General features: G+C 42.0%; 1 protein-coding gene and 1 long non-coding RNA gene across 3 annotated transcripts; both read right to left on the bottom strand.

The window, feature by feature from the left end:
* Positions 1-714: 714 nt before the first annotated feature.
* On the bottom strand, positions 715-13773 carry LOC133269857 (uncharacterized protein C12orf50 homolog; the record flags this gene model as incomplete). The annotated part of the gene is made up of 6 exons (XM_061454520.1): positions 715-896; positions 989-1066; positions 2102-2272; positions 11988-12111; positions 13586-13677; positions 13767-13773. Coding segments are annotated over 6 exons (654 nt in total), but the record flags the coding sequence as incomplete, so codon positions are not given.
* On the bottom strand, positions 2600-6377 carry LOC133269931 (uncharacterized). 2 transcript variants are annotated; one of them, XR_009743608.1, is made up of 5 exons: positions 5874-6377; positions 5244-5335; positions 4816-4968; positions 2847-3004; positions 2600-2743 (listed from the first exon to the last, which is right to left on the bottom strand). It is a non-coding gene; the product is annotated as an uncharacterized LOC133269931 (long non-coding RNA). The 2 variants fall into 2 exon arrangements; XR_009743607.1 differs by having other exon boundaries at positions 2600-3004; positions 5874-6376.
* Positions 13774-14796: the final 1023 nt, after the last annotated feature.

The raw sequence follows: 14796 nt of genomic DNA, 5'->3' as shown, positions 1-14796 counted from the left end.
GGAATAGTCTTTCTTGGTACTCTTCTTCCTGAACTCTCTCCTCCTTTTTTTGTATCATTAAATTTTATAGGATTTGGATATAAGTTACCTCCTCGTTCTTTAGCTGCTCACTCTTCATGTATGATACGTAAGAAATCTGCCTGATTAAATTGATGGTATTTTCAAGGTGCCTGTTATCACAGAACCTAAAGCCTCAGAGAACTTGGCTGAAGAAAAGCTTTGGGGAAACATATCTGTCCTTTTCTTGGAATGTACCACTACATCTCATCATCTAGACACCAGAGAGGTCCAGCAGAGAGTTCAAAACGCCTCTGGGAAAGCTGTTTTTAACCATTCTTTGGCATCCTCACGGTGCAATAAATAGCCCTATCAGAGTGTAAATAGGGACTCTTGTCCCTGTTTACAAGAGAGAGCCTGCTAGAGAAATTGAAACCAGTTCTGAACATTAGAATGGTTAAAGTAAGAGTACATAAATTGTGATTTTGAGGAGCAATTACACAAAAAACTGATGTTGTGTACCCGAGGAAAGTACTCCTGGCGTTAATATTGAGCCCATTTTCATCTTTTCCAGTGACAATTGATGCAGGTAGCCACCACCTGTGTGATACCCATGCACACAAATAAGAAGAAAAACTTAAGTATTTTTATGATATTTGCAAACGCCTTAGGACTGTCCCTGAGTTCAAAAAGTGGAGAGGAGGGGCAAACTGTGTCCTAGTTTCTCCTTGTAAGAGTAATTTCAAAAGTGGTACCCATTGTCCGAGGCGATGAAAAGTACTTGGCTTTCTGCAAGTCCCACTGGGTAGCTTCCGAGGGCCGTAGCTCAGTTTCCTGGGACGGTGACACAGGGTTAGGTGACTGCCGTTGGCCAGGCTGCTGAATCCCGTAAAACTCTCCTGAACATTATCAAGAGGGAAAAATATCCCAAAGATTACTGTGTGTGCAGCATGGCTGCTCAGAAAAGCGTGACAACTCCTTTCGTACTTACCAGATTTATAGCATATTTCCTTTATTGCTCTTTCCTCTTCGATATCCTCAGCAGTCTTAGGCACACAGTCAGTAACATCTGTGGGAAATATTTTTAAAAGATCAGGGGATAGCTAGACAAAGACCTTCAACAATTCTTAACAGTCAAATACATAATGAATTTCACTTGGTTACGCTTTTTGGCTCTTAGTTTTCCTTTTTATTTCCATCCCAATTACAACCTCTGCTTCCGGACAGGGAAATCATTCCTTCACATTAGGTACTTCCAAGGGCAAGGGAATTGCAGTTACAAGCCTTGTAAGAAGATAACATGTGTTGACTTAAAATTATTAGTATTTTAATTTGTGCAGTGTGCGCCTTAGAGCAGGTTGTTCTCTGCTTTCACTCACCGGGAATGTGCAGTTCATCTCTTCCCTATGGATCTCCCATCTCTAAATGAAATTCACTGAATGGTTCAACCACACTTAAAAACTTTTAAAACCTAAGGACCTAAGTATATAAACATACACATTCAGGTAAACTAGGAAAGAGCTTGGTATGCATTTTGTCTGCTAGATTTCAGACTAATGTTCTGTGATGAGACTGCTTACGGAGTTGAGAAAATCGGTACAACAGATTATATAAGTTGAATTCACACAATTGTCTTTTGTAAACAAAGCTGTGACTTCCATCAGCTTCACTGATGAGTGAGTACAGCCCGTGTTCGAAAGCTGGTTTCCAGGAAAAGAAGTACCTCCTAAGCCTGTAACGTCATCCCTGAATTATGAGGACTTGTGAAGAGTATTCGATGGCCATCTGAATTGTGGATCATATTATCTGAATTGGGGATCACCCTTTAAAGTCTAGTTAATGAGAAAGAGGAATGTGAGTTATACCACTGTTGAAACATACAGCTGGGCATTTCACAGGAGTTAGAAAATGGTGCCTCACTCGCAGCTGGTGACTGTCAGGTCTGATAATTTGGAGATTTGCTGGAAACTCTTTTAGCAACTTGTCAACCACTCTTTTATGCAAATAGTGCTTATTCTAATGAATCAGTTGACTGTGAAGTACATTGTAATGTTTTACAAACCCCATTCTACTTGCTTGTAAAGGGTAGAAAAAACTTGCTTACAGTTCTCTTCATCGTCCTCTTCATCATCATCTTCATCATCCTCTTCATCGTTGAGGTTTATAATCAGTGGAGGGTGAATTGGTATTACAGTATTCTCTGGACGTGTGAGTGAGCCTTGACACTGGGCTGGAGGCAGAATCACTTCTTGGTCAGCCTGTGGCAATGGCGCATCTGCAGAAAAGAGCATTAGGTTTATTTTGTGAAGAGGGACCTGTGATAATCAAATCCAGGTTGAGACTATCTGGTCTAATTTCAAAACCATTGTCATATAGATATTGCAGTCATTTCCACCTGTGGCCATTTGCACGTCTTGTGCTTCCCTACTCTCACTTGTGCGAAGGAGATGGTAGCTTCTTTAGTCTTTTTGAGTTCACATTCTCTACCAGTTGCTAGGCAGTATAGAATGTTCCATTGCCATGGCTGCCAATGGCTTGTCTAGCTGTTGACATCATCATAATGGTTCCGTGTGGCCTGTCCAGCTTGAACATCTTTCTTTATCTCGTTTCATCAAAGTATTGAAAATCACACGATCTCAAAGAGTCTTCCATTCTCCCGTCCCATGTTTCTTTAATGTAAAATGGAACAAACCCATCTTGTGGTGCTTAAATAAGACCCAACTTCTTCCTGTGTAGAACCTGTTGTCTTGAGAGCACAAAGATGAACATTATTCTTTGAGCGTCTTTTAACGCAAGTCCTTGTGCTCCACGTTTCTTACTTCACTCCTTTTAGTGAATTGAGAAATTACCTGATTCCTGCTCTTAGGTGCTGTGTGTTAACTGCTTACACTGCTGGGGTTCATTGTTTTTTCTTGCTTCCATGATGTCTACTGCTACAGCAGAAAGAGCAGTGGATGCTTATGTCCCTAACAAGCAGCTCTGATCCCATTCAGGCCCCAGGCTGCCTCTGAACAAAATATATAGTCCTGTGTTCAGCAGTAGCAGTCATTTTTCTCCTTCTTAGTAGCTGGTGCAGTGCTGTGGTTTTGACTTTCGGCCTGGGAGCAGCGCTGATAACACCAGTGCTTTTAGTTCTTGCTAAGTAGTGTTTAGTCTGACCAAGGGCTTTCTGAGTCTCATGCTCTGCCAGGGAGGAGGGAAGCTGGGAGGAAGCAGAGACAGAACACCTGACCCAAGCTAGCCAAAGAGGTATTCCATACCACAGCACGTCATGCCCAGTTTGTAAAACTGGGGGCAGTTACCCGGAAGGGCTAGATCACTGCTCGGGTCGGGCTGGGTATCGGTCGGCGGGTGGTGGGCAGTTGTGTTCTTTTCCTTTGTTATTTCCCTTGTCATTATTATTATTATTGGTGGTAGCAGTAGTGGTTTGTGTTATACCTTAGTTACTGGACTGCTCCTATCTCAGCCCGTGGGAGTTACATTCTTTTGATTCTCCTCCCCGTCCCTTCTGGAGCAGGGTCAGGGGAGAAGGGGGGAAGTGAGACAGAGACTGCATGGTCTGATGTACGGCTGGGCTTAAACCACAACAAATATTTAAAGGGGTAGATGAAGCTGTAGATTTGACATAGGCTCAATTCCTCAGCAGTGAGTGACATCAGTGACTTGGAGATACCAGCAACAGTGGCAGGGCCTCTGGGATAACATGTTTAAGAAAGGAGAAAAAAAAACAACCAAAAACCTGCAGTGATGCACCTGAAGAGAGGGGTGAGAATCTGTGAGTGCAGCAAATCTGCAGACCCCAATTGCCGTGAAGAAGTAGTTGCTGGAGCAGAGATTCCCTTGCAGTCCATGTGAAGACTGTGGTGAAGACCATGGTGAGGCAGGCTGTCCCCCTGCAGCCCATGAAGGACCCCGCTCTGGAGCAGGGGATACCCAAAGGAGGTTGTGACCCCATGGGAAGCCAGCACCGCAGATGTCTGAACACCTGCCTGCTGCTGGGAAGTGGTGAGTGATGTCCTTGCTTTGCTTGTGTGTGCAGCTTTGCATTCCCCTTTGAATTGTTTTGATGTGAACACAGGAGTCTTCTCACTGTTGCCCTTCTGCTTCTTTCTTACAAGTCACCAGGGAGGAGGGAATGAGTGAGTTAGCAAACTGCTGTGTGGGGCTTAGTTGCCGGCTGGGGTTAAACTGTGGTACTTCCTCAGTTGTTGTTTCTTTATACAGAAGAACCTGATGGAGATTAGATCTCAAACTGGCACATGCTGGGTTTTCTTTACAAAGTACAGGCAAGGATACCAGAGAGGGCTGTGACTGCTAGGGTAGAAGCAGGGAGGTTTCTGGAAAATCAATCCGTTTTCTCTGTCCTCTGAAAATTTCCCTTTTCATGAAATCTTCATGGATGCTGCATTTTAAGATTAATGGTGACAGACCTGGTTTTTAAGATAGGAAGTATTTAACACCAGGATGCCTTTGCCATCTCGCATTGCACTGGCCTGCTTTTAATAGCATAACAGAGGAAGAAGTTTTGTTGGTTTGAGGTGCCAAGTTCTCTGCAAAGAGCTTTGAGGCTGAAGGATGAGGCTGAAGAAGGTGTAATACTGTGCTTGTCAATTCAATGTGGTCAAAGTTCAGTGTAATTTATATTAAGTGATTACAGTCTTGATACAAGCAAGGGAAATAATGAAAATAAAATATGATACGTCTTCACTTTTATTAGGTAAATGTATCGTACATTTAGGATTATAGTGAAATTATTGTTAAACAATTTCCACAATTTCTAATGTATTGAAACACTACAGAGAGTACCCTACATCTTACTTTTGAAATTTACAATTTTATGATCGTTTGAACTACAGTTGAGAATTCCCTTATTTCAGTTTAGACTGTTCTTGTGAATTCAAGTACTCGTTTCATCTCCCTTCTGTCTTCATATCGGTTTCCTTTTTGGGTCGCTTCCATGTGTTCTTGGCTCTGTTGTTAAAATAGATACGCAGAACACGGTTTTGTGCATAATTTCATACAGTAAAATTATACACTCTTTCAGTAAAACTATACAAAATTAGGAATCACTTAGTTCTACAGGCCAAATTTCAGGTCTGCACATCAACACAACTCTTAACTGCTCTTCCAGACTGCTCAGCATTGCGTAGGACCTTTTGGGATTTGGTTGGGGAAGTTGTTACTTTGGAATTTTGGTTTCTAGGTGGGGAGAGACCAGGCGGTCAAAATCTCTATCGAGCAGTTACCTGAATGGTTGTTTTAGTCTTGGAGAATGTTTTTGCCTGTGGATTTCTTTTCCCCCAGGTTGGTGCATTATAGGATCCTGAAGTGTATTTGTCTGTAGGAAGAGCATAGACATGGTTTCCTCACTTGAGATGTACTTTCTGGGAAGACTCTCTTAGCCTGACAGGTGAATCAGATATTACATTATTACAAATATTACTTTAGCTGAAGTACCCATGAGTGCATCGGGTGAGTCCTGCAGCACCTCTGAAACAGAAGCTAGGATTAAGTACAGATTCTCTCTCTCTCTAGTTCTCTCTTCAAAGATTTTTTTTTGTAATCTTTCAGGCTTTCCATAAGGCTCACAGGACCTCCCAAGCGAGGCAACTCTGCCACGGTCATTCTGGACTTTAACCAAGTGCATGTTCCTATACTGAAAATCTTCCAGAAGGCATCAGCTGCTTTTAGAGGAAACTAATGCATAATCCGGTCCTCCTGTTTTATCCCTGCTTGTGAATGTACTTAGATGCAAGGCAACGTTATGTGTAAGTACCCTTGTTTTCTCTTAGTTCCAGACTAATCGCATTAATTCACATTATTAATTCCGTACTAAAACTGAAATTTTCAGTTTACACCCAACGCTGCAGTATTACCGTAGATGTCCGTTTGTGTCCAAAATTTCCTATTTTTGGCAGGCTCATTCTTTCCTTTGGAGCATTTCCGAACAGATGGCTCGGGAACTGCTGAAAAAAAACCAAAAAACAGTAGCAAAAATGGTAATTGTTGGTATAACAAAAATCATATAAACATAGAATCATATAATCACAGAATGGTTAGAGTTAGAAAGGACCTCAAAGGTCATCTAGTTCCAACCCCTCTGCCGCAGGTAGGGTCTCCTCACACTAGACCATGTCACCCAAGGCTCTGTCCAGCCTGGCCTTGAACTCTGCCAGGAATGGAGCATTTACCACTAATTAGGCAACCTGTTCCAGTGCCTCATGACCCTCATAGTAAAGAACTAGTTCCTTAAATCTAACCTTAACATTTTAAGTTTAAAAACATTGTCCTATTGCTACCATCCCTGATGAAAAGTCCCTCTCTGGTATCTTTGTAGGCCCCAGTTGTGGTTTAAGCCCAGCCAGCAACTTAGAACTGGCTGGGCTTAAACCACCACAGCCCCCTTCATATACTGGAAGGCTGCTATGAGGTCTTTATGAAGCCGACTCTTCTCCAGGCTGAACAGCTGCAGTTTTTTTTTCAGCCTGTCTTCATATGGCTCAAGGCTCCTTGTCATCGCTGTGGCCCTCCTCTGGACTTGTTCCAAAAATCCCATGTCCTTTTTATGTTGAGAACACCAGAACTGCACACAATACTCCGAGTGGGGTCTCACAAGAGCAGAGTAGAGGGGCAGGATCTCCTCCTTTGACCTGCTGGTCACGGTCCTTTTGATGCAGCCCAGGATACAGTTGGCTTTCTGGACTGCGAGCGCACACTTCTGGCTCATTTTCAGCTAATACCCCAAAGTCCTTCTCCGCAGGGCTGCTCTGAATCACTTCACTGCCCAACCTGTAGCTGTGCCTGGGATTGCCCTGACCCAGCAACCTTGCACTTTGCTATGTTGAACTTCATGAGGTTGGCATTGGCCCACAACTCCCCCTGGATGGCACCCCTTCCCTCCAGCTTATCAACCAAACCACATAACTTAGCGTCGTTGGCAAACATGGACACTGTCCATGTCGCCGACAAAGATGTTGAACAGGGATCAGTCCTAACACCAACCCCTGAGGGACACCACTTATTACTGGTCTCCAGTTGCATGTTGAGCCCTTGACCACAACTCTCTGTGTGCAGCCATCCAGCCAATTCTTTATCCACCGGGTGGTCCATCCATTAAATGTATGTCTCTCCAGTTTAGAGACAAGGATGTCGCGTGGGACAGTGTTGAATGATTTTCACAAGTCCAGATACGGTCAGGAAAAGGAGAAAGTCATATAAACCCCAAATGATGTATTAGATTTTTGAGGTTCTATTAGCAAGTTAAAAATAAAGCAAAGGTCATACAGTTATGGTTACATCCAAACCAGATATCCAAGAAGAACAAAAGAAGTCTCAGTATCCCACCTGTAGGCTCCTGTCAAATGTGAGAATAGTACATATTATCAAGAGGACAAAGACAAAAGAAAATATCATCCTGTATGAATGCAGGAAGAATGAAATTGTGCTCCGTCCAACAGAAAAAAAAAGTGAAAATACAATAATCATAAAAATTTACACTGCATTTGAATGAAGAGCAGTTTGAGTAAGATCTAATCCTTTTTTATTCAAGATGAAAAAAAAATCCTGAATAACATAATTGTAAATCCACCATACTTAATTGAGAAGTTAAAGGTGCTATTCCAAGCTTTAATACATATTTCAAAAGAATGAAAAACACATTAATGAATGTGGATTGGTATATTCATACATATCAGCACATCATTGCAGTCGTCCCTCTCTGTTGGGCAGAGAAAAGAATTCCTGCTTTGAAGGTGGTTAATTACTGTTGATGAATATTCTGTCTGACTAATTGCAGAGCTTTATAAAGCATTGCATTTCTGTCTGTGAGTACTGCTGCAATCTAGGTATGAAAGTTACGCTACATCAAATTTGCTCTTACCTGTCTTCAGGCATAAATCACGTATTCTACCTGCAGGGACACAATCGACCACAGCACAATACAGGCAGGTATATTAGAGGCATTTTAAGAATCTTCCATTTAAGCAGGAACCCACCTCTAGGTCGGCTAAACTTGGGTTCTTGGGTGACTGTGACAGTTCGGTAGACTACATACGCTGATCTTCGTGGCTCTGAAGAATGGGAATGAGGCTTTCTTCCAGGTTCTCTCACATTAGGAAGAGAATCGTTTTCACCATCCTTACAGTGACCCTTTGGTTGGTAACTGGGTTGTGCATTAGGTTCTGCAGTGTGGCTTTCTAAAAGTGAAAAAACAAACCATACTGTTGTGCTATTATTGAAAATTTGACATACTGCAGGAGACTGAAGGCTGGAAGACAAGATTAAGAAAGTATTCATTGTGGATAGCCCAATCCAAATACAGACAGTTATGTCATTCATGAGGTAATGTTTAGCTGTAAGGACTCCACGCTCAAGTATCTTACCTCCATTTTCAAAGGATCTGCAACCAGTTCTGGAAATACTCGCTTTTGGTACTCTCCTTCCCGTACTCCCTCCTCCTCCTCTACTTGTGTTGCTCAATTCTGCAGGAATTGTATTGCTTTCACCTGTGAAAGCACCAGAAACAATGTTTCAGCTGCTGGTGTTTAAGCACTGGGAAGGGCACTGCCATTCGCTTCCTCCCACCTCTGGGAGCTTGTCATGAGTTCAGTGCAGTTGCCTTCCAACTCCCTTTTTATATTCTTCTCTCTCTTTCGGCTGTTCTTTGGATCCTGCCTGAAGTAACTCCACTACCTAACACTCATGCCCTCCAAGAAAATACCGTTGTACACAGAGTAAAGAAGGCACTGGCTCCAAAGGAAAGAACCAGCTCCAAGTGACCTGCTTGTTCTTCAGCTTCCCACTTCCCATGAATGGTAGTTATGAATCCTACCTGACCAAATTGATGGTATTTTCAAGCTGCCTGTCATCACAGAACTTAATGCCTCGGGGAACTCAATTAAAGAAATGCTTTGGGTAAATCTGTCTATGCTTTCCTCAGAATGTATCTTATGAAAAATAAGGATGTGCCTTAAACCCAGATATTTCTTACTGTTTCTCTCATCTGTACTCTAAACATATATAAACATGTGCCAGAAAAAAATCATCGAAACTATTCTAACAAGATGCATTTTAAATGTAGGAAGGAGAAAACCAAGAATCTGCCAAATTCTGTGGAATAATTTAGGACTGCAAAATTGGTCAGTCAATACTATACAGTGAAAAGAATCTTAGGATGCTTCAAACTACACTACATAAATTTAGATTGTGAAGAAAAATCAAAAGAGCCGTAGCTCATTTTCCTGAGACGGTGACACAGGGTTAGGTGACTGCTGTTGGTCAGGCTGCTGAATCCCGTAAAACTCACCTGAACATTATCAAGAGGGAAAAATACCCCTAAGTTTACTGTGTGTGCAGCATGGCTGCTCAGAAAAGCGTGACAACTCCTTTCGTACTTACCAGATTTATAGCATATTTCCTTTATTGCTCTTTCCTCTTTGATATCCTCAGCAGTCTTATCCACCCAGTGAGAAACACCTGTGGGAAATAGTTTTAAAAGATTAGGAGATAGCTAGACAAAGACCTTCAACAATTCTTAACAGTCAAATACATAATGAATTTCACTTGGTTACGTTTTTTGGCTCTTAGTTTTCCTTTTTATTTCCTTCCCAATTACAACCTCTTCTTGCGGACAGGGAAATCATTCCTTTAGATTCACTCTTCATGTATGATACGTATGAATTCTGCCTCATTAAATTGATGGCATTTTCAAGGTGCCTGTTATCACAGAACCTAAAGCCTCAGAGAACTTGGCTGAAAAAAAGCTTTGGGGAAACATATCTGTCCTTTTCTTGAAATATACCACTACATCTCATCCTCTAGACACCAGAGAGGTTCAGCAGAGAGTTCAAAATGCCTCTGAGAAAGCTGTTTTTTACCGTTCTTTGGCATCCTCACGGTGCAATAAATAGCCCTATCAGAGTGTAAATAGGGACTCTTGTCCCTGTTTACAAGAGAGAGCCTGCTAGAGAAATTGAAACCAGTTCTTAACATTAGAATGGTTAGAGTACATAAATTGTGATTTTGAAGAACAATTACACAAAAAACTGATGTTGTGTACCCGAGGAAAGTACTCCTGGGGTTAATATGCAGCCCATTTTCACCTTTTACAGTGACAATTGATGCAGGTAGCCACCACCTGTGTGATACCCATACACACAAATAAGAAGAAAAACTAAGTATTTTTATGATATTTGCAAACGCCTTAGGACTGTCCTGAGTTCAAAAAGTGGAGAGGAGGGGCAAACTGTGTCCTAGTTTCTCCTTGTAAGAGTAATTCCAAAAGTGGTACCCATTGTCCGAGGCGATGAAAAGTACTTGGCTTTCTGCAAGTCCCACTGGGTAGCTTCCGAGGGCCGTAGCTCAGTTTCCTGGGACGGTGACACAGGGTTAGGTGACTGCCGTTGGCCAGGCTGCTGAATCCCGTAAAACTCTCCTGAACATTATCAAGAGGGAAAAATACCCCAAAGATTACTGTGTGTGCAGCATGGCTGCTCAGAAAAGCGTGACAACTCCTTTCGTACTTACCAGATTTATAGCATATTTCCTTTATTGCTCTTTCCTCTTCGATATCCTCAGCAGTCTTAGGCACACAGTCAGTAACATCTGTGGGAAATATTTTTAAAAGATCAGGGGATAGCTAGACAAAGACCTTCAACAATTCTTAACAGTCAAATACATAATGAATTTCACTTGGTTACAGTTTTTGGCTTTTAGTTTTCCTTTTTATTTCCATCCCAATTACAACCTCTGCTTCCGGACAGGGAAATCATTCCTTCACATTAGGTACTTCCAAGGGCAAGGGAATTGCAGTTACAAGCCTTGTAAGAAGATAACATGTGTTGACTTAAAATTATTAGTACTTTAACTTCTGCAGTGTGTGTCTTAGAGCAGGTTGTTCTCTCCTTTCACTCACCGGGAATGTGCAGTTCATCTCTTCCCTATGGATCTGCCATCTCTAAATGAGATTCACTGAATGGTTCAACCGCATTTAATAAGTTTTAAAACCTAAGGACCTAAGTATATAAACATACACATTCAGGTAAGCTAGGAAAGAGCTTGGTATGCATTGTGTTTGCTAGACGTCAGAATAATGTTTTGTAATGAGACTGCCTATGGAGTTGACGAAATCAGTTGAGGAGATTATTTAAGTTGAATTCACAAATTATCTGAATTGGGGATCACTTTTTAAAGTCTAGTTAATGAGAAAGAGGAATGTGAGTTATACCACTGTTGAAACATACAGCTGGGCATTTCACAGGAATTAGAAAATGATGCCTCACTCGCAGCTGGTGACTGTCAGGTCTGATAATTTGGAGATTTGCTGGAAACTCTTTTAGCAACTTGTCAGCCACTCTTTTATGCAAATAATGCTCATTCTAATGAATCAGTTGAGTGAGAAGTACACTATAATGTTTTACAAAATACCTTCTACTTGCTTGTAAAGGATAGAAAAAACTTGCTTACAGTTCTCTTCATCGTCCTCTTCATCATCTTCTTCATCATCCTCTTCATCGTTGAGGTTTATAATCAGTGGAGAGTGAATTGGTATTACAGTATTCCCTGGACGTGTGTGTGAGCCTTGACACTGGGCTGGAGGCAGAATCACTTCTTGGTCAGCCTGTGGCAATAGCGCATCTGCAGAAAAGAGCAGGATCGGTACTAGAGAGATATAATCTACCAAATACCCAAGGAAAAATCATTCCTGCTCTGTGGATCTCAGCAATCTAAGCTACCGTTCATGACTTCATCTTTCATACCACTGGTAGCTATGACAATTTGTAACATGATAGGCAAAATTCCTGCAACAACATTCCAATGCCAAAGCATTCCAATGCCAAAGCATTCCATGACTTCAGTATCTCGCTATAGCAGATCATGCCTGACTGTCTTGGCATGGTACGTTTCTTGCCCTTATTATACAATAGAACAAGAGTAGAAGGATATTTTCTGAATTCTAATGAAAAATCTGTTGAGAAAATATTTTTACTCACTGTTAGTAGGTGGCAGAAAAAGTCCATTGATATAACGAGGTTTGCTGTGATGGAAGGCACAGTTGATCCTCACACAGCCTGAGGGTTGTCTTTCCCACAAGCAGGCAATGTTCTTTAACTTCTGCTGCAGGAGGGAACAGTTTTCAGATACTGTAAATGAACTAGTAAAAATGGACTTAATGGATCAGTACATGATGTAACTACTGTGCACATACAAGTAAGACTTGGTGGGAGTGTATTCTGATATTTCAGAACATTTAAAGAGATCTTGAATAAAATCTGCCGTACATGTGGCAAATCTCACACAATTACTCTCTTACTATTACGAGTACATGGGTCTGTGGGAAAATGAGAAGTAAAAAACAAACCCCACAAAGATTCCTGACAAGAAACAAAAGCCTAGACATTTGGGAACGTGTAATCCTTGCACAGACCTGTCACACTTGGACTTAAAAATCTGGAAAAAAATCTTTTTTTTTTTTTTTCCAGTTCCCATTGGAAACATCAGCTCGGCTGCAGAAAGTCACTTTTGTTTTCAGACTTAAACATGTGTTTTGAAGGGACTTGCTCCTTTCCACCTGCATTTCCGTATCTCTAAATCCACTGAACAGATGCAACTATCTCCATTTTCATAGTGGGCGCACAGTACCGCATCCAAGAGGTTTTCCACACTGACAGAATCTGCACCCGAAGAAAACAAATTTCTGGAGATTCACACTGGTTTCCCATACCCCCGTGGCTGTCATAAAGGTGACTCTGCTCTTTTAAAAGATTTTGGTTTTAATAAATGGGGAAGATGATGCAGTAGTCCATGTATAACAGTGTCACAGTGACAAATGCAAACTCATGTTTCTATCCTGGATACAAACCGCATCCAGGCTGAGAGCTATACACGCCAGGTGACCTGTTGTTTCTCAGTGAGTTTGTGTGTGAGTTTTTAAAGGCAACAAAGACATGCTTTAAAATATTAGAGTATTTGAAGGTCGGTTTCACCCAGTGCCAGACATTTAGAAAGAAAAGAAGCCACGTCTGGACTGTAGTCAGGAGAACTGGCCTATACCTGGAGAATCTCTGGGGTCTGGAGCCAAAGCCAATTTCCCAGCCATTAGTGACAATTAATTATCCCCCAGTGATGAAATGTGGACAATAACCAAGTGTCCATATGGCCACCCTGATTTTCACTCAGTGGAATTTAAGTAATTTTTTTGAGGACAATCCCTTTCTGAAGAGCTTTGTTTTAAACAAGAGATTTTACAGTAATTCAGGAAGTTGCTCCAAAAAGAAATTATAAACGTGGTCTGTTTGTTCAGAATTAGTATTATGTTGACTCAGTAAGAAAGTGATGAGTGGTCTATAGGTGTGATTTCCAACTTCTATGTTCTTTGATTGCCTGTGCGCTGTTGAAATTGTATATAGTTTAGATTACCTTTAGCTCTTCTCGACACCTCTGAAAATTATGTATTTTGATTTACAGGTGCTGCTGTGACACAGAGAAGATGCCATAGCAACTTGAAAGTTTACATAATGGTCCTCCCTTTCAACATGGAGATATCAAGAAAATCAAGGATACAAACCACTCTAAAATCTAAAGTATTTACCTGTGCATAGGGGGAATGAAAATGGAAATTGAGTTCATTCTCTGCTGCTGCTATCTTCACCTCTTCTACCTGTCCTTTTCTCTCAATACTCTCTGAACAGACATGAAAACATGAAAGCTTTTACATTCTGGCAAACCGTAATCTTATCCTAAAATCAGTAGCTTTGTTTCAAAATCTGGACCTTGAGAATATTAGCTCTGCTGGGGTTTTTTTGAAACAAAACTCCACAAAGCAATAGGCTTCGAGGAAGGATGTGGTACCTTCAGGCATCCTGAGCTGAAGGAGGCAGCTGCTGTCCGGTGTAGAGTGTTCCGTTTCCACGGTTGCCAACGGCTCCTCCTGCTGGTGACATCAGCACGATGGTTCCATGTGGCCTGTCCAGCTTGAACATCTTCCTTTCTCTTGTTGCTTCAGAGTAAAGTATGGAAAACGGGACCGTCTCTCAGAGTCTCCCATTCTGGTGTTTCTTTACTGTAAAATGTAGTAGGGTGCTAGGTGTTAACTGCTTACATTGCTGGCGTTCCTTGTTTTTTCTTGTTTCTACGATGTCCAGTGCCACAGCAGAAAGAGCAACGGACACATGGATCCCTAACAAAAACTGCTGTTCCCATTCAGGTCCCAGGCTGCCTCTGAACAAACAAAATATTTGGGGGGGGGGGGGGCGGAAATTAAATTTTGGTCCTGGAAATCAGTGAAGGCATGCTGTTATCTCCAGTTCGTGGGGTCAAATCCACAGCAGTGAGAGACATCTGTGACTTGGAAATGAACACCTATGAGCACTTTTTTATAAAAACGGGGAATTTAGGGAAAACAAACAAATAGAAAATCACAAAGTAAAAAAACCCAACAAACTCCACAAGAACCCAACCCAGCAGTGCATGGTGACTAGATTCACAGGACAGGTCAGCAGAGCACAGCGGTGCTGTATGACATTAGTGTGCCAAGGCAGGACTGACTGGGGCACACAGGGGAAGGAGAATTCAGGAAAGCAGATGAGGGCCATGAGTAAGGAGCCATCAGTGGGCAGAAGCAGCCCAGGGGCTGGATAGCCCAGGGGCTATCCACAGAGGCTCTGTAGTTGCGCAGCTGGGCCTACATGAGGCACAGAAGCAGGGCTGGTCAGGAAGAACCGATTCTGCCCTGGGTTTGTGTGGCAAAGATGTGGTAGCTGGGGGCTACAGGGAGCAGCTGCTGGAAGCTTCCCATGTGTC

The sequence above is a fragment of the Pezoporus flaviventris genome, unplaced genomic scaffold, assembly GCF_033815535.1.
Source record: "Pezoporus flaviventris isolate CSIRO_AGI_PZ_B2104156 unplaced genomic scaffold, CSIRO_AGI_Pfla_v1 ptg000016l, whole genome shotgun sequence".
In the NCBI taxonomy this organism is placed as follows: Eukaryota; Metazoa; Chordata; class Aves; order Psittaciformes; family Psittacidae; genus Pezoporus; species Pezoporus flaviventris.
This window is presented reverse-complemented; position numbering and strand designations above follow the sequence as displayed.